Here is a 21298-nt window from a genome sequence, read left to right on the forward strand (position 1 = left end):
GCCCCTCACTCACTTGAGGCTGCTTCTGCTCTGGACTTGCAAATTTTACCTCATTTACAAGAAAAAGAAGATAGTTGCCAAGAGAAATGCACTGAATTTTCTCTCTTGTGTGTCCTCTGCCAGACACTAACATTCACATTCAACAGAGTTTGGATACAATTTCATCTGGATATCTCCCTTTATTGCACATTCTCCTGAGTTCCAGACTTCCATTATTTTCCTTCAAGCAATCAGGAAAGTAAAACTTCTTGGTGGAGTTTCTTCCTATAATTTTAAAAAGTATGGAAGCCATGACTGGTTTTGCTATGGGCAGTGTGAGTTCCACAGGGTGAAACCAGCAGCAAGCACCAATGATGGCAGATCCCCCTCCACCAGTGTTAATAAAAATAAGGTAAAGAAAGGTAATTCCCTTTAAAAGATGAATTGTGGCATTTTCAAGAAAGCAGAGACCTCATGTTCACCTGTTCCACCTAAACTGGATGCCTGCAAGGCAGCTTGTAGCTACACATACATGTTAGTAAAATACTAGCAGCATGGAGACAGAATTTCCCCAAGGGTTCTGTGGCCAGAGTGATTAAACTCAAGTAAATGACCACCAGGAATCTTGGTCCTTAGTTTTACTTTGCTGAGTAATGTTGAAATACTTCAAAAGCAGAACAGGAAACTCCAGGTAAGACCCCAAAGAAGCAAACTCATGTCTTATGCCCAGGACAGGCTGGGAAAGCAGATGGCAGTGTGGGAAGGAATAACAGAGTGTTAAAATGCAGCTATTGGTGAGAGAAAGGAGAATGCCTATGGAAAATCCAGGAATGTGTAGATTACAGTGAATTAATAACAGTGTTTGACAAAGACTAAAATAATGAGAGGAATCTGCCATATTCCACCTTTTCAGATAGAGCTACAGGGCTCTGAAATGACAGATCAAATTAAGGTGTCAGGTATAAAGGCTGTAGTGAGAGACTGACTGCTGAGACATTAACCAAACTCTGGAGATGGTGACCTGGGAAAAACTACTGTGATGGTGAGTTACAGGAGGGTCTGAGGCCAGGCAGCCCTGAGTGCACTGCTTCTGCAACCTTGGAAAAGATCATTTGGGGTTGATATTTCCATGCAAATCAGTTTGGAAGGACTGTTTTGAAAATTTTCATCCAGGAAACTAGGTAGCAATTAGAAACAAAATTAATTTCAGTTTTTTTTTTTTTTTTTTTTTTTTAACACCTTAAAAATGTTCCTATGAGCATTTCTGTATAGATTAAAAATGTTTTAGGCAAGCTTTTGCCAGTTTGTCTCCCTTAGGTGGGGACACAAGAGCCTGGATGTTAGTGTGGAGCTATGGGGCAGGAAGCATCCAGCCTTGTTTCCATCACCTGCCTTCCAGGCCAGACAAAGCTAGTGGCTGTGCCATGCCTGTGGCCACCTCCAGGCTTTGTCTAGGTGAGGGCTGATCATGCTGCTGAGGGAATCCTGAAATTCAGACTCTATGGTTGAGAGTAGACCCCTGCCCTGAGCTGCCAGAGAGTCAGTTTGTTGTCATCAAATGAAACCTGTCAGCTTGTGCTGGGATGATCTGGGATGATGCTCCTGCCATTAAGATGTTGTGAAACTGTACACTCGACTTTGGAGATGCAGACTTTTATTAAATCTGGGATTTAAAAAATAAAACCAAAAGGAATGGGAATTAAGGGGGATAAGGCACAAGCAAGGACAGACATCAGTAAACTGGGAACAAGCAGAGTTGGACTGTCCAGCTTCTATCTTGGGAGTTTCAGCAGGGCTAGCTTCAATAAAAGTACCATAAGGCACAGGCATTGGTGGAGAAGCACCTTCATCTGCTTTAAAAGCTGTGCTCCTCCAGAGCTCTGAAATGCCACCAAATATGTGCCACAAACTTCACCTTCACCAGCCACAGCACTTTCGGAGGATGTGGGCTGGCCAGTGGCATTATCTCACTGAGGAACATTTAATAGAGGATCTTTCTGCACCCCAAACCCTTACAGAACCAGCTAGTGCTATACTTTGTCTACTAGATGTATTTTTCCAGCTTCAAAGCTTATACTTTTATGAAATATGAATGAAAGTGTGTTCATTTGCTCCTTCATTTCACCTTCCTGAGGGTCACTGATGGTGCTTAAAACATGCCTCCTGTGTGTATATGTGTGTGTGTGTGTGTGTATGATGGATTTTTGCCAGTGTGGAGGAAAGAGGCAAACCAACCTCATTCTCAGTGCGTTCTATAACTGTCTGGACTGCAGGCATCCAGAGCCCAAATCCCTGCCTGCTGCATGAGTGTGCAAATGGCTTCAGGAGCAGAGGCTGCTCTGCTCTTGCTGAATCCCAGCGCTGCATCTCAGTATTTTTGTTCTCCTGGCATTAGGAATTATTTTTTTATTTGTTTGGTTTTAGTTTTATTAAGAATCTACAAATGATTTTCTTATTTTGAGCCTAGACACTGTCTTCAGTATAGAGAATCGAGAAATTTCTACATTTAAACTCTGTTGCAGCAACATGGTTGTATTGATTCCAGTTACAAACAGCAGCATTGCTGAATAGCTTGAGTCCGAGCACGGACTCTGGAGCTGGTTGCAACAACAGAGTCACCTTTTCATCCTGGAAGTGATGAATGGCTTAGGCATACTAGGCAAGAAAATAAAACCTGTCACTGGAAGACAGATGAGGGCAGTATTTCCCTTTAATGTCAGGACATATGTGTTCCTCTCTGAATAGGTTTTCATCCTATGTAGGCTGTTAGGATTCTACGCTTCTTCCAGAGGAGCCTTGCCAAATGTTCTGCTTCTTCATATAAAATTTGGGATCCACATTGCTGGTGACACATGCAGAAAGTATGGAAAAGCAGAGATTGTCTTCACAACTCTGAGAATTTCATTCATGTTAAGGAAGTTTGCTGTCCTTATCTGATATTTTCTTTAGCATTTCTGTTTTCTGTTTGTTTGTGTTTTAGGATTTCTGGGGGCAGCGGGGGGGGGGGGTGAGGTTGTTTTTTTAAATAATTATCTACAGTGAGTGGTGCATTTCCTGTTTCCCTGCTTTTTAGAAGGAGGAATAACAACAAGAAACTGTGTTAAAGAAATGACAGTGCCACAGAAGTGGACAAAAGTCTTGCTTTTTGTGTGTTGATGCTGTTGCCTCAATCTTTCTAGTTATCTTGTATCGTGAGCAGGCTGAGAATGATATTTAACAGTTGGGATGGGGAAGGAACTGTCAGGACCGATACTATTGGTCCTGAAAGGCTTTTCCCAAAGATCTGGCTCTTATTTTTGTACATATCACCAGTGTACACAGCGTCCTCTATTGTTCTTGGGATGTTTAGAGTTTGTTCCTCTGAGCCAGATAGTAGCCACAGCATTCCCACAGCCAAGGTGACTCTGTATCACCCAGCCAGGCATGGTTAAATCCTCTCCCTCTTCTCACTGCAGTGCTGCAATGGATGAGTTCTTATTTTACCTCTTGGGCTTCCAGCTGACAGTTGGATCTCCTGGGCTGTTCTGCATGTGGCAGCACTGAACCTGCAGCTCCAACTGCTCGTCCGAGTGCGAAGATTCATTAGCCTGCATTTATCAGCTCTTGCCAGGGAAATGGTGAATAATGAAGCCTGGTTCAGGTAATGAAATGATCTCCTTCTCTCATCTTATTACATTGCTGCTTATTATTTCCTCAGTGTGTAATTCTACTTCTCTGGAAACTTGTTTTGTAAACACTAATGACTGTGCAGCTGTGGCCCAAAGTTAAGCCAGCACTGCAGGAGCCTGGAGAGCTTTGTGGCCTGGCTGTTCTGCCTGTGCTTCATTGGGAGGGTGGGGACAGCTCCTGCCCCAGTGCTGGAAGGTACAAGGAGCCCCATCACAAAAGCTGCAGCCCTTGGCATTCACCAGGAGCAGCTTATTCCCTTTGTTCAGGTATCAGTGCTGTGCTTCAGCCTGACTGCCCTTCATCTCTGGCACTGAGTTTCTCAGAGGGACGTCTACCATGATGCCTCTCCATTTATAATGAGTTAGCCAAGAAAAAGACACATTCCTCTCATTTCTTCATTTATTCCTTCCTTTATTCCTTTTCTTCTGGAGTAATTCTCTTAAGCAGAGTACTGCAGGCTATTCCAGACGTTTTATATGAGAATTCTAAAACTGTTTTCTCTCTACTGGAATGACTTTTCTTGTACATCCTAGAATTACATCTGCTTTTTCCATGGCAGCATTCATTTGGCAGCTTGGTGTCATCCCAAGTTCACCAAATGCAGTCAGAAATCCTCATCCTTAGACCTGAAGAATTGACTTTGCACCATGTGCTCTTTGTCCCAGTGATGCAATATCAGATGGTCTTCTAGTCTTCCTAGGCCCCCACTTTAGCTACTTCTTTCTCCAAATTGTCTTTGATTGTCTTTGTTTGTGGAACCCCCAGTTCTCCAAGGATAGTGTTTGTACCTGTGAGAGACTATTTTGAAGGTTAAGCAAATGAGAGGTCCCAATCTAACGTGGGTAGCACACTGGAAACATATATCCATAATAAACTCTGTTCTTGGGTAAATCTCTCCTTCGGTAAGACAGCTCTTTGCCATGGGTTGTGTATGTGTTTCCATGACACACACAGTCCAAAAAATGCAGGACAGTTTTGAGTTACTGTTGAAGAAGTAAAGTCCTGTTTATGTAGGATGTAATTTATTTTTAAGCAGCTCCTTGCCCCTCTGCAGTCATTATTCATCTTTTCAAGATGAGTGTCTCATTTCCTTCCTCATTATTGCTTTGCCAGACTACATAGGAGCAGCAGGAGCTGCCTGGTAGTCCCTTGAGCCAGGCACTGCACAAGCATGGAGCAGAGGAGTCAGCAGCATGAGTGAAGTCATCCCTGAGCTGTGGTTTAACAAGGCAACAAGACAACATTCCTTCACCAAAGCCCCCAGGCCACTATGCAGAGACCTGTGTGACAGATTTTTACTCTTCTGCCCTCTCCATGCTCACTTGGGTGGCCATGCATCTCTTAGGAGATGTGTTTGCCTGTGGTCCCTTTGGTCACATAAAAGCAAATCTCATCCTAGGTTGTGTTTTACCCAGGAGCATTTTATGGTCTCCTTAGGAGGATTGTCAAGAAACAATTCATATATCTGAGGAGGCACTTGGCTCTGTTATGGTTGCTGTGTTGTTCATTACTGGTGCAAATTATGCCCAGGGCAGTACCTCCCACTGTGTTACTTGAGATACATGTGCTTCTGTATTGATTATATATCTTTTCAGCCAGTCACTGAGAGGGAAATTTAACCCCACAATGGAGGGGGTCCTAGTGATTCCAGCCAGTTTATTGGCCTGAATTATGGTATATGACTTCTCTGCAGGATCTGAAAAAAATTGAGTCATCCTTGTATTAAAACAAGTGTGGGGAAAATGAATTTCCACACAGAATGGTTCAATCCTTTTAAATTAGAGGAGGTTTTTTTTTTCCCCTAAACTATTGACTAATGGACTGAATTTTTTGTAAATGCTTCTGTTTTTGAAGACAATGCCATTTTTCTTAGGAAAGAAAATTATTAAGTGACAAGGGAACAGCGAGTCTGTCCTTGTCAATGTGTTTTTCTGGCTCAGCTGGGGAAACAGGTGTGGAAAACTTTTGAATTAAATGGTTCTCCAAATTCTGAGTCAAAATGTAAACTGTTAAGATTCTGATGGTTTTTTTCCTTTGGGGTTTCACACATTTTTACTCTACAGTCCAACTGTGCACCATTCCAGAAATCAGTGACCTGGTGCAAACTCATTAGTGCATTATTTTCCCCTAGTAATAAAAGCTGTGACTGCATCACAACACCCCAAATATTTTGGATGATTTTCCATGGGTCCTGTGATCTTTGCTGCTCTCATTTGGCTGCTCCCTCATGATGAAGCTGCACTTGGGGCTACCCCATCTTTCAGCCCATGCATAGGCAAATGCTGCACACATCAAGTTGCCCTGTGCTGGACCAGACTCTGGGAAAAGTCAAACTGGGGCTTTGCCAGAGCAATTACTAACTTTTGTTTTGCTGCCATGAGCTTTGTCCTTCTGACATGAGCTGTTATAAACCCTGCACCTTGTACCCAGGACACTGCAGACCCATTTCAGGTTCCTTTACAGTGTTTGCTTGCAGAGATTAGTGACTCCAGCTGTAACCCATTAGCTCCACTGGATTTGGTTCCTATTAAGACAATTCTTAACTGCATTTCTGTGTCCAGCAAATATTCTATTGTATCTTCTCTAAAAACACAGAACTGATGGAAGGAAACACAGCAAGTGTGGCTTATGGGTCCTCTTGTCTTACCTTTTCTTCTAAAGAAACTGATGTTAAAAGGCTCATATGGTGTGAATTAGTCAAGATTTACCAGAGACAGTGGAGCTTGGGCTTGGTTTGGTTTGTTTATTTAAATACTATGGTTTAATATCTTATTTATGGTTTCTAGGCAAGATTTTTCAAATGGTAGTGGTGCTATAAAATTTGGAGGAATAGGGACAGTATTAGCAGAAAATGCAGGATCTCTCAGTAACTGGATAGAGGAAAATTTTTTTTAAAGCAAAGTTGAAGTTTAACACACAAGAAGGGTAAGGACTCCTTCATTGTTTTGCTTCATTGACAACACTTAAGATAATAAAAAATATGAATCCAAGTGTTCTGAGTTGATGAAGGCCTCATGCTGGTGCTTGTGTAAAGAACACTTTACAAATCCTCAAGTTTGGTTTTGTTGTGAGATGCTGTAACTATTCCTTTGATTGACCTGGCCATGGTGAGGAACAGTTAAGGAGCTTTTAGTTCTTGGGATTTGCATTTGAGTTTCCTTAGGGTAGACTAATCCCTGATATGGGGAGGAGGTGACTCATCTGGAGAGAACTGAAGCCCTGAGAGTGCTGCTCCCTGGGGACCTGGAGAGGAGGGACAGCTCTTGGGCTGGGAGTCTGCAGGTGAATGAGACATTTCAAAGCAATCCGTTTTTCTTGCTGTGTTAAATTGTGCTGCTGGAGAACATCCAGATGCATGGAAAAATATTTCCTGACTCACTAGAATTTCATAAGACACAAGCCCATCTAGGATTGCTGTTTATCTTGTCTAGGAACCAAGACAGAGCTCTGCTGCATATTTAATTAGATGAAGGAAGGCAAAGAATTTTAAGATAAGATTATCTTCTGTTCCCTATCACAGCTCTCATGTAAGAAGTTTTCATGGCATGCAAACCAGAGTCTGATGGTAAGCCACTTGTTTTTGAGGACACTGAAAACAGCTTTGCAGAGTAATACTTTTTTTTATATATACTTATATGAATTCTTTTCTGTGTATGAGTAAAAAGATTAGTTATGCATTATTATGAAAATGAAAAAGGAGGTATAAAGAGATATGTGGGAACCTGGGGCTCTTGGAGGAATAAACACTTTCATTCCTATGGCTGTTGAAAGCAGCAGAAGACAGACAAGTGAAGAGAACCTGAATACAAGTTTCTCTTTGCTGCAATAATTGTAACAAAAATCAGACTTAAAGCACTGGAAATAACAGTATGAAGTCAGCCATAAACCAGAGCAATGGAGTTTCACAAACACCACCTGGGTTTATATTGTGATCTCTCAGTTCCAGTTCTGCGAAGGTTTTTGAGTATGTTTAGGGACTGGCTGCTAGTCCTTGCTGTGGAGGCCGCTGAAGTAGCAGAGTTTGAAGTGGCAGAAGGGGTGTGAAGAGGACACAGAACCAGGATGGAGTCCTGTGAGGTTTTCTGTTTAGTTTAAATTTTCAGTGTTGGCAGCGGTGTGCAGCAAGTGTTGCAGCTACATATCACTCTCACACAGAAACCAGAAATGTCATGAGTCTGCACCAGCACAGCTGCAGACCATCCTCTGCTCTGTCTGAGCTAGTCTGGTCCTTTGTGAATCAAAACCCTTCAGATCTGCGCCCTCCCCTTCCAGTGAGGTCAGAAGAAGCCTGGGCAATGCCTGTAGAGCTAGTCAGTGCTTTCTGTATTGTCCAGGGCTTGCTCAGGAGTTGGGTCCTGCTCCCCTCCTGGCAGAAGGATGCTGAAGGCAGAGGAGATGGTGCTTTAGACCCAGTTTTGCTAGTTCTGTATCTCCAAACAAGTTGTTACTCCTATTCAATCAACTCCTTACACGTGAACTTAATGGTTATGAAATACTGGCTGCACTTTGGTGCACTGTTGAGTCACTGATGAGTATCAAGTGATGGCTCAGTGTGGGGAGTGACTGGATGAGCCTCCTGCTGTAACCTGGGCAAGGGGGGTGTGCACTCACTGAGATAGGCAGAACACATCTCTAAGGAGACTGGAGTTCATCAGGCTGCTCACAAGTCTGCCTTGGTCAAGAACATTCTCCATCTCTCTGCTGTTCAGAAAGGGATCTAAGTTGCTCTGGGCCAGAGGGAGATCCACAGTGTTGAAGAGAAATTCCTGGAATTCCTAACACAGAGGTGTCTATAGCTTTCACACACTGCATTAAAACTCAGCCTGTCATTAAGCATTCATGGTTCCAGACAAACAAGTAAAACTGAGGAATAAGTAACTGCCTTTGTGGTTTTCTGAGGACCTCTGTGTCTTTGCACTTCCAAATGCTGGCATAATAAATCCTGAAGTGCCTTTTTGCTCACAGCAGACATGATTAATACAGCTGTTAGCTGGTGTGTCTGCTAGAGGAAACAATTGGCAACCCCTAGGTGGATAAGCAACAGAGGCCTGCAACCCCCACAGTTTTCTCACCTTTTGAGAAGTTAAGACATAATATAAAAATGTTCTTTTTTATCTCTTCAAATCCATAATCAGACATGACATAAAGAACAGTCACTTCTGCAATGAGTATTTTGGAGAGTGCCTGTTAGAGTGAAGACGCTTTAATGTTTTGCACAGCTGGAGCCCCTGTGGGGTCAGGCAGGTCCAAGTGTGACACAAGCACCAAGGCAGCACATCCCATCCACTGCCCACAGCCCCTCCTGCCCTTCTGGGGACTGAGGGATATCCAGATGTACAATGCCTTTTTTCACTCAGCAGCTCTTCCACAAGATGAGAAGTGAGCTCATGGGAATGCTCAGGCATGCTGGCCATAAACTTCAGGCTATAAATGTGTCTTTCCTCATACTCATTTTACCACAGGGAAATCCTGAGCAGGACACAAATATTCTCTCTGACTTTACCAGCTTTTCCTTCTGCTTTTTTTAACATAATCACTTCCACTGATTTCTTCTTGTTTGCAGGTCTTGTTTGCAGGTGGAAGCTCAAAACACTGTTTATTTTCTGTATGAGTTCCTAATCTGGAAATGGATTTAATTTGCTTTACCAAATTACAAGTGAATTAAGATGAACATATTGTGCTATGTCTGGATACATTGTGGTGCTTTCATGAAAGAGGAAAAACCACATTTGTCACTGCTGTGATTTTCTTCTTTCCTCAGTATCATTAACTCTATGTTCCCAAAAATATAAAACGTCTCCATAAGTGATGGTGTTTTTTCTTGGGGCAGAAGTTGAGGAGCCAGAACTGCATCTGTTTCCCATCTTTCATCCTTTTAGCCCCTTAAGAATATCCCTGCCCATACCTGCATACTCTTCCCTCAGTGCCCCCTGTTGCTCTTAGACACATTTTGATTATCTGCAATATTGCATCTGATAGTATTGCTAAATAGTTCTGAAAACTTTCCTTTTGGCAACTGCTTCTTCACTTTTGAATGGAATTTTTTTTCCCTACCTGTAAATCAGCTTTAGGGCCTTGTATGTCTAAAGAGAGTAAATACCTCACAGCTCCAAATGAAACAAGTATTTTGCATTTCCATTTCCTGACCCATCTGGAAGAATTTTGTGCAAAATACAGGAGAAATGTCAAAGTGATCAAATAGCACTGGTTGTGGTTCTTTCTCTGGTTAGATCAGTGGTTGTTATGGAAAACCTTCAGCACTATCCAGACTTTGTGGAGGGCAAATACGTTATAGGAATCACTACATTTCAATGACAATTTTACTGACTAACAAATCTACATCAGCTGAGGTTTTTGTTATATTTTCTTAGTTTACTGTTTTAAACCTGAAGCATATCTAAAGTATATTTCTTTGCTAGGAAAGTTTACAGTCTGCACGTGAGATGGACTCCCTAGGCTGCATTTATAGGTAGAGACATCAACTTTATTTTCCTGCCACCAAACCACATTTATTCTGAAATTCAGTAAATACTGCTCCTTTTCAGAAAATCTGTTTAAAGCAACTGATCTGCAAGATCATTTTGTAGCTGAGAACTCTAACAGCTTAACCAGCTGTGATAATTAGCAGTCACTAAGCCTGTCTTTGGGGAAATACAGAACACTGTCTTATTTTAGTTCTTCCATAGTAAGGACTGAGAAAAAAATGTTCATAGCCACTGTTCTCCTGAGCAGCTTCTTGGGATGGGGAGCCTGGGGCAGAGTCGGGTCTGGGCGTGGTGATTTCTGCCCGCCCAGCTCCCAGGGTGTGTCATTTTGGTAAACACAGGTGATCAATTTAAGGGCTATTTTTACTTTAATAAGTCCTAGAAGCAGCCTCCTGGGCTCCTGCCCAGGCTGGTGGGGCCATGGTGGTCTGGGGCAGGATGCTGGGGAGGCTGCTGGGGCACAGCACTGGGTTGTGGCAGCGGGTGGCTCAACTGGTCCTGTGCCCCACCAGAAGTGCTGGCAGCAGAACAATGAATGCCCAGGACATGGCTTTGCAGATGGCTGATCCAGGTGAGTAGAAAGCCTTGGTCACTGTTTTGTGCTGCAGCAAGGAGGAAAAGGGTATTTGCAGGAAAGGGTGAGAAAATTATCCTCATTCTCAGCCATGGCTAAGTTACTGCAGTGCTTTGTCTCCTGGGGCAGGGAGCACACCCAGAGCTCTGACCAGCACAGTGCACAGGGGTAAAGCTTTTTCTATTCTATAGCTGTTCTCCTGTGGCAGCAAATATCAACTGATACTTCATGTCAGGGAATATGTCAATTAAAACAAATAAATGTTCCCCCTCTTACTCAGCTGCCAGGTCTCCAGAGGAGGATCAGTGCATGTCCTTGCACATGCAGGGCTGGTACAAGTGGAGGACTTACTCCCCTCTGCTTCCTGCTCTGCTCCTTGCCAGGTTACAGCCACAGCTTGTGCCAGACAGTGGCCTGGAGATGAACAGGCTTCCTGCTATGGACACAGTTTCTCTTCTTAGCCTGCACCACTACTTTCTTGTGTTTTTCAGGGTCTCTCTGCCATTATCCTTCTTGTTGCCTGTTATTGGGCTTGTTTCCATCAAGAGGAGCCAGAGTACTTTTCTCATTGTGCTGTGGGTGACAGCATGCAAATGGCATCACCGTGGTAGCCTGATGGGGTGTAATGTATCATCATTAGAGTGCAGTAACGTGGTACCCAGCTTGCATGAGAACAACTGCCAGTCTCCCACCAGGCTGCATTTTAGCAGACATCATCTCTCCATCAGTGATTTCAGGAGAAGCTGTTGAGGAGTTAGCTACTTGTGCTGCTGGCAGTTTGCTTAACTCACTAGTTGGGCCATTTAAAAGCACAATGCTCACAGGGTGAGATGTTGCTGTGGGCTTGGGGACTTCAACCCCACACCATTTGCCCTCTTAATCAGGACGTTTAGAAGAGAATTTTGGTTTAAAACTACCAAAATTAAAGGGAAGAAAGTCAAATTAAATAAGCTGCAAATGTAACAAAGCACTTCACACCAGCTGCTGAGTCTTTTTGACATTAGAAAGCACATTTAGCTTCCACAGAATAGAAAAGTGTAATTTTAAACTTTCAATTCTTTCCCCTCTGTACCAACAGTTCTTTTCCCTTTTTGAAGCTTAGCTCATTGCTTTTTACAAAATCTTTTACAGGTAAAGAAGCTTTCAGGAATGAGAGAAGGCCTACAAGTTTTGATAAAAAGGTGCTAGTATGGTCAGGACGCTTTAAAAAGGAGGAGGACATTCCCAGGCACATATCGTAAGTGGACCTGTCAGAATGATTCTTTTGGCTGTGAGCACACAGACTGAGATCCCAGTCTGCATTACCCAGAACTGTGCTCTTGTGGGGGTTAGTGCCTCCCCCATGCTGGTGTCCAAAATTATCTGTAAATAATTTTAACTCTTGTAACTTTCTGTCATTCCCTGTGAGGTAAACTGGATTTGCTTATTTTAGTTATCACAGATTTCAAACTAAGCTGAAGCATCTTTTGCAAGACAAGTGGCTTTGAAAGTCAGAAGCCACCATGATAAGATATCATTCAATCTGGGTTTTTACAGGCTTTTCTAGGTTTTATTGATTAGTGGTTAATAATGCTGCATAAATTTTAATTAGAAGCTGGGGCTACATACAAATTTGGTGACAGACTTGTGCAATGAGTTCCTACTGTATGGGCTGTGGTTTCACCTCCTTGTTGAGATATTTTCTTAAAGGATTGTCACTCAGTTTTGGAGTCCTAATGCTTCTGACTTGTGACATCCTGGTTCTCCTTCAGCTGTCCTTCCCTTTGCAGGTGTGAGTAAATCCATGGCTGGATATAATTTCAGGGATGGCTCGTTGCCATGCTGCAGTTTCTTGCAAACATGAATCGTTGGTATATGCCAGGAGTTACTCATGGAAGGTGGTGGAGATTTTCCAGTGATGGATGGGGTTGTTCAGCTGCTTGGGAAGAAAACTCCTGGATGGTGCAGTTGTGTGCTCTGACCCGGTCAGCCTCCCACCATGGGCAGATGCTTGTGGGGCTGATGCCAACTGCCTGGCAGAGGCTGTGCTGTGATAGGCTTTTAATTCCCTGAGGGTGGCATTGCCTGGCTCTTGTGGCACGGCCCCAGTGTCTCCTAGTGCTGCACAGCACCCCATGGCCTGCCCTGCAGCACCCAAAGGTCGGTCCTTTATTATTATAGTGGAAAGAATTTCCCATGTCTGCCATTTTACAGGTGTTCACTCTTACACAATAAAATAATACAGGAGAGCAGGAGTTTTTAATCCTATTAAAACTGATAACTTTTAACCTAAATCTTTTCCCCACAGGCTAATTTTTTCAGTTCTCCTTTAATCGGCTGCAGAAAGTGAAGGCTGAATGCCATTGTACATTGACAGGAAGTAGCTGCAAGACTTGAGCATTCATTACCCATCTTCCCATGATCCCATTTCACACATGCTGCTGCAGAATGGAAAGTCTGCTCTGTCCTCCACAGGTCTGAGGTCCTTGACACTGCAAGGAACATTGCCAGGATTAAGGTTTGCTACATCATGATTGCACTGACTGTGCTGGGCTGTGTGGCCATAATCATCACAGGCAAAGAAGTGAGTATTTTTTCTGAGGGAACTGGTTCACTTAATGTATGGTCTATGTATGTTCTTTGGAAATAAGCACCTGGGTGACAGATAGGTTTGAGAATACATACACATGGGCAATGTATGCACAAGGTCTGTATCACCCCTTCTCCAGAGGAGACACTGGCATTGGAAAGCACAACCTGCTGATTAATGTTTTGCTCCTGACCCACGCTGCCATAAACCTGTGCAGTGCAATGCTCTATATGACAGTGTCTCAACAGGAGGCTGGGCCAAAGGTAATGGAATAACTCAGACAGGTCAATGGAACCTCATTGTGCCTGACATCTGTCAGCCATGAGGCTCCTGTGGTCCTGCCTACCTGGCCTGGCTGCCACCATGGTCACCAAGAGCTGTGACTCTTCTCCCTATCCCACCCCACTGCTGGGTCTCCAGTTTGACTTGCAATTCAGAGTGCACCTGTAAACAATTTACAGTGTAATTCTCCTGCTAATCAGAGCTGCAAATGCTGAAAATGTGGTATAACAAGGAAACAGATTAACTTCCATCACTGCAAAATATCAAAAAGGACAGTGAGGTGTCAAAGGAAGTGGTGCAGATGTGGGGAAATTTAGTGGTGGCAACTGTGTGCATGCAATGATTTCCACCAAATCATTTTCAGGCTGCGAAGAAGCATCAGACTCTGCTGAGGGTGAATGCAGAAAAGAATGCCAAATGGAGGGCTGCAGTGGAGAAAGGTCAGGAGGCAGCTGCCGGGAAGTCACAATGATTTGGAACAGAAGATAAGTGATTTGCTCACGTGGCATATGGATCTGTCTTCCTTTAACTCTTAAGAGCTTTTTCACTGAAATTCTCAGAGCAAAGAGAATTGCTTAAAAACTGCTCTGTCCAAACTGGGAACCCCCTATGGAAACTAACTGCTTCTTGGGGCTTCTGGTTTTGGCACCAGGCCCAGCTCATATACAAAAATATCTTTTAAACTGCAAAGTGTGGAAAGGACAAATGCAGGACTCCCCAGCTCAGGATCAGTTTTTTATGGTGCTGTTTGTGCTCAAGTCTCCTCAGGAATAACATGGCCCTACATCAAGGAGCAACACGTTCTGTGCAAGGCCTCCAGGGTAAACTGCCTTGGCCAAAGTGACCCAGAGCAGGGGGAAAAGCAGTCTGAAATATGTTTTGCAACTACAAACCTATCAGTTATCTCTCTGTCTCAATAATCTTTGAGCCTGCTGCCATCACTGTCCCGTCTCCCTTCTTGGAGATGGGAAATCCCAGCATTTCTTGGGATGCTGTGGCCAGGGGAGAGGGAGCACATGAGTATGAAGAGGGTCTGCGAAGATGGAAGAGTGTGAACAGACCCTGATGACTGATTTGGGCCAAAAGGGGCTTTGGGCCAGAGGAGATGGTGGTGGTGTGGAGTGGTTCCTGTGGGGCAGCCCAGAGAATCCATGCCTGCTGTAGGGAGCCTGGCCTGGAGACATCTCTTGTCCTGTAGCACCTCACTGGTTTTCCCTTTCATCTTCTGCTTCCATTGTCATTAAAGTTGTCTAGCACTTGCTTAGCTGTGATTTTAGTCCAGAGTAATTGTTAATACATGGTTTGCTAAAACTGGATTCTTTTTAATCATCATAGTTCATTAACTCATAATAAAACAGCTGTCCAATTACATCTAAAACAAACGCATATCTTCACAGCTTCATTTAGAGTGTCACCAAACTCCCTGGGATGATGCTTAACAGATGGGAGAAGTCCTAATGAAATATTGAAAATTACATTTTCACAAAGTGACTTTACTTCAAGACAGGCCCCAGCTCATGCTTGTGGGTGCTGATGCTCTGATTTCCCAAGTGTCACATGAAACCCCTCAAGACCTGTAATGCTGGCTGGTGGAGCTGGATGTGCTGCATGGAGTCCCAAGGAAAACAGCATGGTAAAACCCAGCCAGTGTGACCCCAGCTGCTACAGGAGATGCTGTAGCCATGCTCAGCCTTGGGGCAATGTCCTGAGCATCACACTGGCACTTGGCCCTTCCAAGGTTTATTACTTGGAGCAGTCACCTTGAGCTCCAAGGGAGTTTGGAAACTCCTGCTCAAGTTTCTGTGGTTTATTCTGTCAAAAATCACGTCCATTTGTTGCTGAAGTGTCACTGTACAAACAAGCTGCTGGCAAAATTGGGCTGAGGCATTGGCAAGTGGGCTGCAGTTGTTGGGCTCTGGGATTCCATCTTCTGTGCCTGTGGTTTTTGGTCAGTTTTTTCCCTCTGGGGCTTCTTAGGAGCACTTCTCTCCATGCTGCACACCTCTTTAGGTCAGAGGGATGTTACCTCTTCACATCTCCAGGCTTGCAGTCCTTGTTTCTGACTCACAGCCCCATGCAGTACAGTTCACCAAAAGTGATGTCTGGTCCCTGTAGTATTCGTCACAGAGCACATCTCGGGGAAGTGAAATAATGGTCTGGGACATGAGAGTGAACAAGTCTCTGCTGAGAAGGCACTTTTGCTTCACAGGCAAAATGGGCTCTTTCATTTTATATGACCTGGTTTTCTTGGTTAGTGCAATAAACTCCAAGAATTACCTCAAAGTTAGTGCTCATTTGGGGATAAACTAAAAGAGCTTGCTCAGTCTTTTTTTTTTAATTGCTCAGATTTTTTTTTTAATTCTTAACTGACTTTCATGTGGCCTTTTTCAGAAGGTGCGTGTAACAATTAAAGGAACCATTTTGATGCTTGTAAACAAATCCACATCCATGTTCTGAGCTTCCCTGACTTAAGCAGGAAAGATGGCCATAGCAATATGTAAACAACAAGAAAATTAATTGTTACTTGTTCCAGTCTCTGCTCTGAACTCTCCTCTGCTTAGGAAAAAAACCTGCTGCAGTTGTGAGCTATTATCAGACCTTCTTAAACAGCTGTAGTCTCTGCCTACAGTGCATAAAGCTGCCACATTACACATAGTCATTAAGAAAAAAATCATTTCTTCCTCCCTGAGCCACTGGGGAAGCATCTGAGTGACCAGATGACCCAGGTGCTTTTGGGCTCTAATAAAGAGCTATGACTATTATGTAGGGAAAGATCCCTTACCAGTGCCTACATCATTATTCATCTCAATATCATAATACTCCCCCAAAAAATCAATTGGACTGACCTCTGGCTTGCACTTGGTGGGTGGCTGCTGGTGTAGCATAGCCTCAGCTGGAGTCTCCCTTGTATAAACTGGACATGCCTCTCCAACACTGGGACTCATCACTGCTTGTTAAAATCCATTTCCATCTGTGTCTGCAAAGTCCTTTGACTCTCCTCTTGAAAAGCCTGTAATTAACACAGAGTCCTGAATGTATAATTGGCTGATCCTCAGCACCTTATAGTTGTGAGTTTCTTTATTTTCCCTCCCATCTGAATTGTTTCAGTGTCACACCTGATCCTCCAGGCATTTAAAAAGGGATGGGAGGTGTTACTGGCTAGGAGCTATTCTTCCCTTTTTAATAAGGTGCCTTGTGTTTCACCAGCCTGGCCCTGAGGAGAGAGGCCAGTTCCTTTCTGAGGCAGGGGATAGAGTTGAGACTGTGCTGGTTTGCTGTGGTGCTCAGAGAGACCAAAGGTGAGTCCTTTCAACTCTCACCTCCTCATTTACTGTTCTGTATGGTGGGGGGAAGGATTCTTCTTCCTTTCTGTTTTAATGAATTTTTGTATGGCAATGGTTAACAATGTGGTTAGTGCCACAGAAATTTGCATTACAGTAACAATTACTGGGGAAGCTCTTCTGTAGTAGCTGGGGTTGATCTAATTCTGCTTCCATTAAAACCAGTGCTGAAGTCTCTCCTGGATTAAGGTTATCATCCATTACTTTTTGAAGTTTCAGTGATTTCCAGAGATTTAGTTTCCCCTGGGAGTCAGGCTGCTGCAGGGCAGAGCTGGGTGCACTGAGCTTTCTTCCTCCAATGTGGTGAGATCAAGCTTTTATGGGAGGCTCTGCATCATGAGTCTCCCGGTATACCAGAGGAAAAAAGTCTGAGCTCAGTCAGGAGATCTCAGTCCCTTCATTTTACCTCGTTTTGACCTTCTCAGGGTCAAAAATAAATCAAGTGTCTGGTGACACTTGCTTGTTTTAAAACAAGACTTAAGTCTAAATGCACACAGCTTCAGCTTCCAGGCATTGGACATTGTCTTCAACATGGAAACTTTCAACCCAGCTTTTCCCTGTGCATTACCAGTCACCCCTCAGCTGCTGTTTGCAGTTGTATGGCTGCTATGCTTAAAACACCTGGAGTTTCTAACCATTGCCTGGTGGGTATCATTGGCTCACTGGCCAGTTAAGTGATTGACACTATAGTGAATTTATTCCTGAATCAAGTGATTTACTACATTAGTAGCCCCATCATAAACAATCCAAATGGATTGCTCTTGTTGGTTTTAGCATAGAATCAATAATCTAGTACTCTTTGTAGAAAGAAGGGATGTAAAAGCTTCCTAGATTTTACTGACTTGCCCTGGAAAATTAAAAAGCACAATGGTCATGCATCAGAAACAGGTTGTCCTCTGTCTGTGGCCAAGGCATCAGCACATGCATGAGCAGCATGGCCAAATATGCCTGCAAATCTGCTTTTATTTCTGGGATTGCCAAGGATCAGTTCAAAACAGCTTCAAGGCTAAAGGTCTTCTCTGGGTGAGATGCAGTGATGGTTTGGATCTGTAAAGGGACCTGCTCCTTCTTACCACAAAGATCTTTCCAGCTTGGAGCAGCCTCCTGATTTCTCCTTTGCTCAGCATCATTGCAGCAAGTTAAGTGGTGGCTGCTGCCACCACTGGCTCTGGGATTCTCATGACCACCACAATTTCAGAGCTGGCTTAAACACCACTGTCCTGCTTGGTTTTGGCATGGAGTCATTCTAGCCTAGCAGGAAAGCAAGGCCAGTGTTCAATAATTGGAATTAATTAATGAATCATTCATTAACGCATTGAGATAACATTAAAGCAATTTTCCATGGTTAAGTAGCTTGATGATTGTTAGTGATGAGTGATGTATTGCAAACCTCTGTGACAGTCATATAATGAGTAAGTGGCTCCTGAAGGGCACTGAAAGGACCTGAGCATTTAATTTCTCTGCTCTGTAAAGGTTCCAGACACAACTTCCAGCACTGCATTAGTCAAGCTGGCTCTGCACCTTCTCTGTGCATGCAAAAGCTTTTCTACACGGAAACCTAAACCTCACATCTGCCTTTTCCCCTGCAGCAGTGTTCCTCAGTGAAGGACCCAAACCTTGAGCTACTTGGGCAGGGACTGCTGTTTGCTGGGTGTGTCCCCTCCTCACTGTAAGGAGGAGGTCAGCACAGAGCAGGGTTTCATAGAGAAGAGTTGGGCTCATTCATGGCTTATGTATGTTCTGCAGCATGAGCAGTTATAGGAAACTGCTGGTGAAACTGCACCAGAACATGGAGGGATTTTCATGCTGGTCTGTAATACACATCCCACAGATGATGTATGGTCCTGTGACTTTTTCTTAATGAAATGAGAACCAAAATAGCCGAGTGAATCATAATTATTCTTAATGGTTCATTTTTCTCTGTATGCAGACTGTGTGAATGCAAACACAGCTCACACAGAGCTCTGTGAATTGCACCCCCTTGCACTGAACTTCTCATCCCCCACAAGCAATTTTATCAGGCTAAACATTGTCCTGCAACAAATTTCTACTAGCAGGGTGTACCAAGGACATCCCCTGAGGCTGTAAAGACATCATTAAAGCAATGGTGCTGCAGGGGGAACAGAACAATCTCCAGAATGGCCCCAAGTTGTTTTAAGAAGCAGAAGAAAACTGTGAAAGGCAGGCTGTTAAATATCCTAATATTTCAGGACTCTAAGCCCCAGGAGAAGGCAATTTTACTTGACAAACAAGCATTAATGCAAAGCAAAAATACAGCTATTGTATGTTGTTCTTTCCCATTAGTTTCTTTTTTTCTTCTCCTCGGAGCCGTTGCGCAGGTGGCACAGAGGATGCTGTGAACTGGGGACTGCTGGGCACCCACTGCTGTGGTGTGAGCACATACAGATACAGTGGGGCTGCCACGGACTGCACAGTGACACCCTGCAAAAATGGGCAAAGTGTCCCATGTATCAACTCCCACAGTGTTGGGGGTTAGGATTTTTCCTTTTGTTTCTTTCTCTCTGGGAATTTTCTTCTATTTGTTGCTGAGACAAATAGGACGGATACTTCAGAGAGACAAAAGACATAGCCAAGGAGAAGGGAGAGAAGTGCAGCTGGCTGAGGGGCATTCTCTTGGGAAGGGCAGAGATACCATGGGATTTGGGCTGGGGGTAAGGGGAAAGGGCAACTCCTCACTTTCTGGCTCTCAACATGAGAGAGGAGACAGGCTGCGGTCTCTCTGGGGAGAATTCACCTGCACTGTGGGGTTCCATCTTCTGCTGTCTTCTGCCATGAGTGAAGCTCTGCTCATGGGAGCAGCCACTGAACGAGACCTTATTAACAGCCGATCTCACTGGAAGGGACCCTCACTGGAAGGGACCCTCACCATCTACTCAGGTGCCTCAGGGAACGCCCCGAGCCCCTTCCCCTCTGAGGGAGCCTCTCCGGGCGTGTTCAGGAGCCTCTCGTTGTCTTTGCTGAATGCACCTGGGAGAGATTTTAAGCTTATTTCAGGTGAAGTCCAGGTGTCTGTGGACTTCCATGAGTGACAGCTGGATGTCTCCTACTGGGAGGACACAGGTGTCCTGCTAACATACATCTCCCCAAAGGCAGCTGATTCTCTTCCAGTGCCCTTTGCTGTGGGCCAGGCTCAGTCCTGGCACCCAGGTGTTCTGCAGCAGATGGTGCCATCCTCCCAGAAGCCAGGCTGTGACAGCCCAGCTGCTCTGGGGCTCCCAGGGCAGCATCAGCACAGCCACCCCAGGTGAGTTACAGTCCCATGACCCAGGGCTTCCACCTGCCTATGGGGTGACAGGGCTGGGAGCAGAGCTGGCTGTGGGAGCAGTGGAATGTCACAGCCTTCCTCCACCCAACCCACCAGCACAGGTAGACACTGTGGTTCATCGCCCTCTGGACTTCCCACAACACACAGACTCTGCAATGATAATCGGGTGGGATACTGCCCTTCTTTCTGAAAACTTCTTAATGTACAGTGACTATCCTAGGGATGCTATTCCTTTGGAAGAACCAGGACAGAGTGTTCAGCAGAGCAGCTTGAGTCCAAATATTTTGTTCTGCTTTAATTAGTCAGAGAGAAAAAATAATAACAATGCCTTCCTCAGCAGCTCCCAAAGTGCACCACAAAGGCAGTCAGTGCCATGCCATACCTTTTCAAGGTGGGGAAATTGAACCCCTGTGAAGAGTGCTGCTCTGAGAGGACATAAGGGACTGGCATAGGCATCACCCCTTTATTTGCTCTAAAAAGAGCTGAGGACTTAGGATAATGAGGTTTAAGGCCTGTGGTTTGGGATGCTGGGAAGGGGTTCCCCATCACCCAGACACCTGGAGATGCTGCTGAACTCTGCCTAAGACCCTGCTGCAATGGCCAGCCTCTTAGGGCTCCCCTGGGAGTACCAGAAAGGATATCACTAATGTAGCGGTACTTACTGTAGGAAGTGGCTGTGCGCAGAAATATTCACAAACCTGGACGTGAGATAGAGGAAACATCCCCAATGTGGCATAGAAAAGGGATAGCTTTGCCCCCTCTACATTTGACTCCCTCTTCCCTGTTAAGAATGTTTTCATCAAGAAGAAAATGTGTTTTGAGTTGCTTTTACACATCAGCCAGGGATCTGAGATTTGAGGCAGCCTCCTTTACATACTTACCAGTCTTCTCACTGAGGCTGGGTTGGGGTCTGGATACTCTCCCACAGCAGCTGGTGCAAGCTCAGTGCTTCCCTGCTAATGTGCTCCCTTGCTGCTCAGAATGCAGGCATACTTCTATAAACAGCTATAAAGCCATGTACTTAACCAATAAAACAGGCATAGGAGCTCTGACACCCAGACATCAGAGCTGAGATAATGACCCTCCTGGAATCTAACCTCTGCGTAGGCTGAG

At 44.4% G+C, this 21298-nt stretch overlaps 1 protein-coding gene across 1 annotated transcript; it reads left to right on the forward strand.

Annotated features, from left to right (window-relative positions):
* Positions 1 to 10439: 10439 nt before the first annotated feature.
* Positions 10440 to 14829, forward strand: LOC115495230 (protein FAM162A). The gene is made up of 4 exons (XM_041716150.2): positions 10440 to 10704; positions 11839 to 11944; positions 13162 to 13270; positions 13923 to 14829. Exons 1-4 carry the CDS (start codon positions 10554 to 10556, stop codon positions 14028 to 14030), a joined length of 474 nt encoding a protein of 157 aa, XP_041572084.2. The 5' UTR covers positions 10440 to 10553; the 3' UTR covers positions 14031 to 14829.
* The last annotated feature ends 6469 nt before the right edge of the window (positions 14830 to 21298 follow it).

Source organism: Taeniopygia guttata, chromosome 4A (genome assembly GCF_048771995.1).
Source record: "Taeniopygia guttata chromosome 4A, bTaeGut7.mat, whole genome shotgun sequence".
NCBI classification, from domain to species: Eukaryota; Metazoa; Chordata; class Aves; order Passeriformes; family Estrildidae; genus Taeniopygia; species Taeniopygia guttata.

Excerpts from the sequence above, each read along its gene's own strand:
- LOC115495230 (XM_041716150.2), top strand. The coding sequence starts at position 10,554 with ATGGTGGTCTGGGGCAGGATGCTGGGGAGGCTGCTGGGGCACAGCACT. Across the intron at positions 10,705-11,838 it reads TTTGCAGATGGCTGATCCAG|GTAAAGAAGCTTTCAGGAAT; the intron begins GTGAGTAGAAAG and ends AATCTTTTACAG. Across the intron at positions 13,271-13,922 it reads TAATCATCACAGGCAAAGAA|GCTGCGAAGAAGCATCAGAC; the intron begins GTGAGTATTTTT and ends AATCATTTTCAG.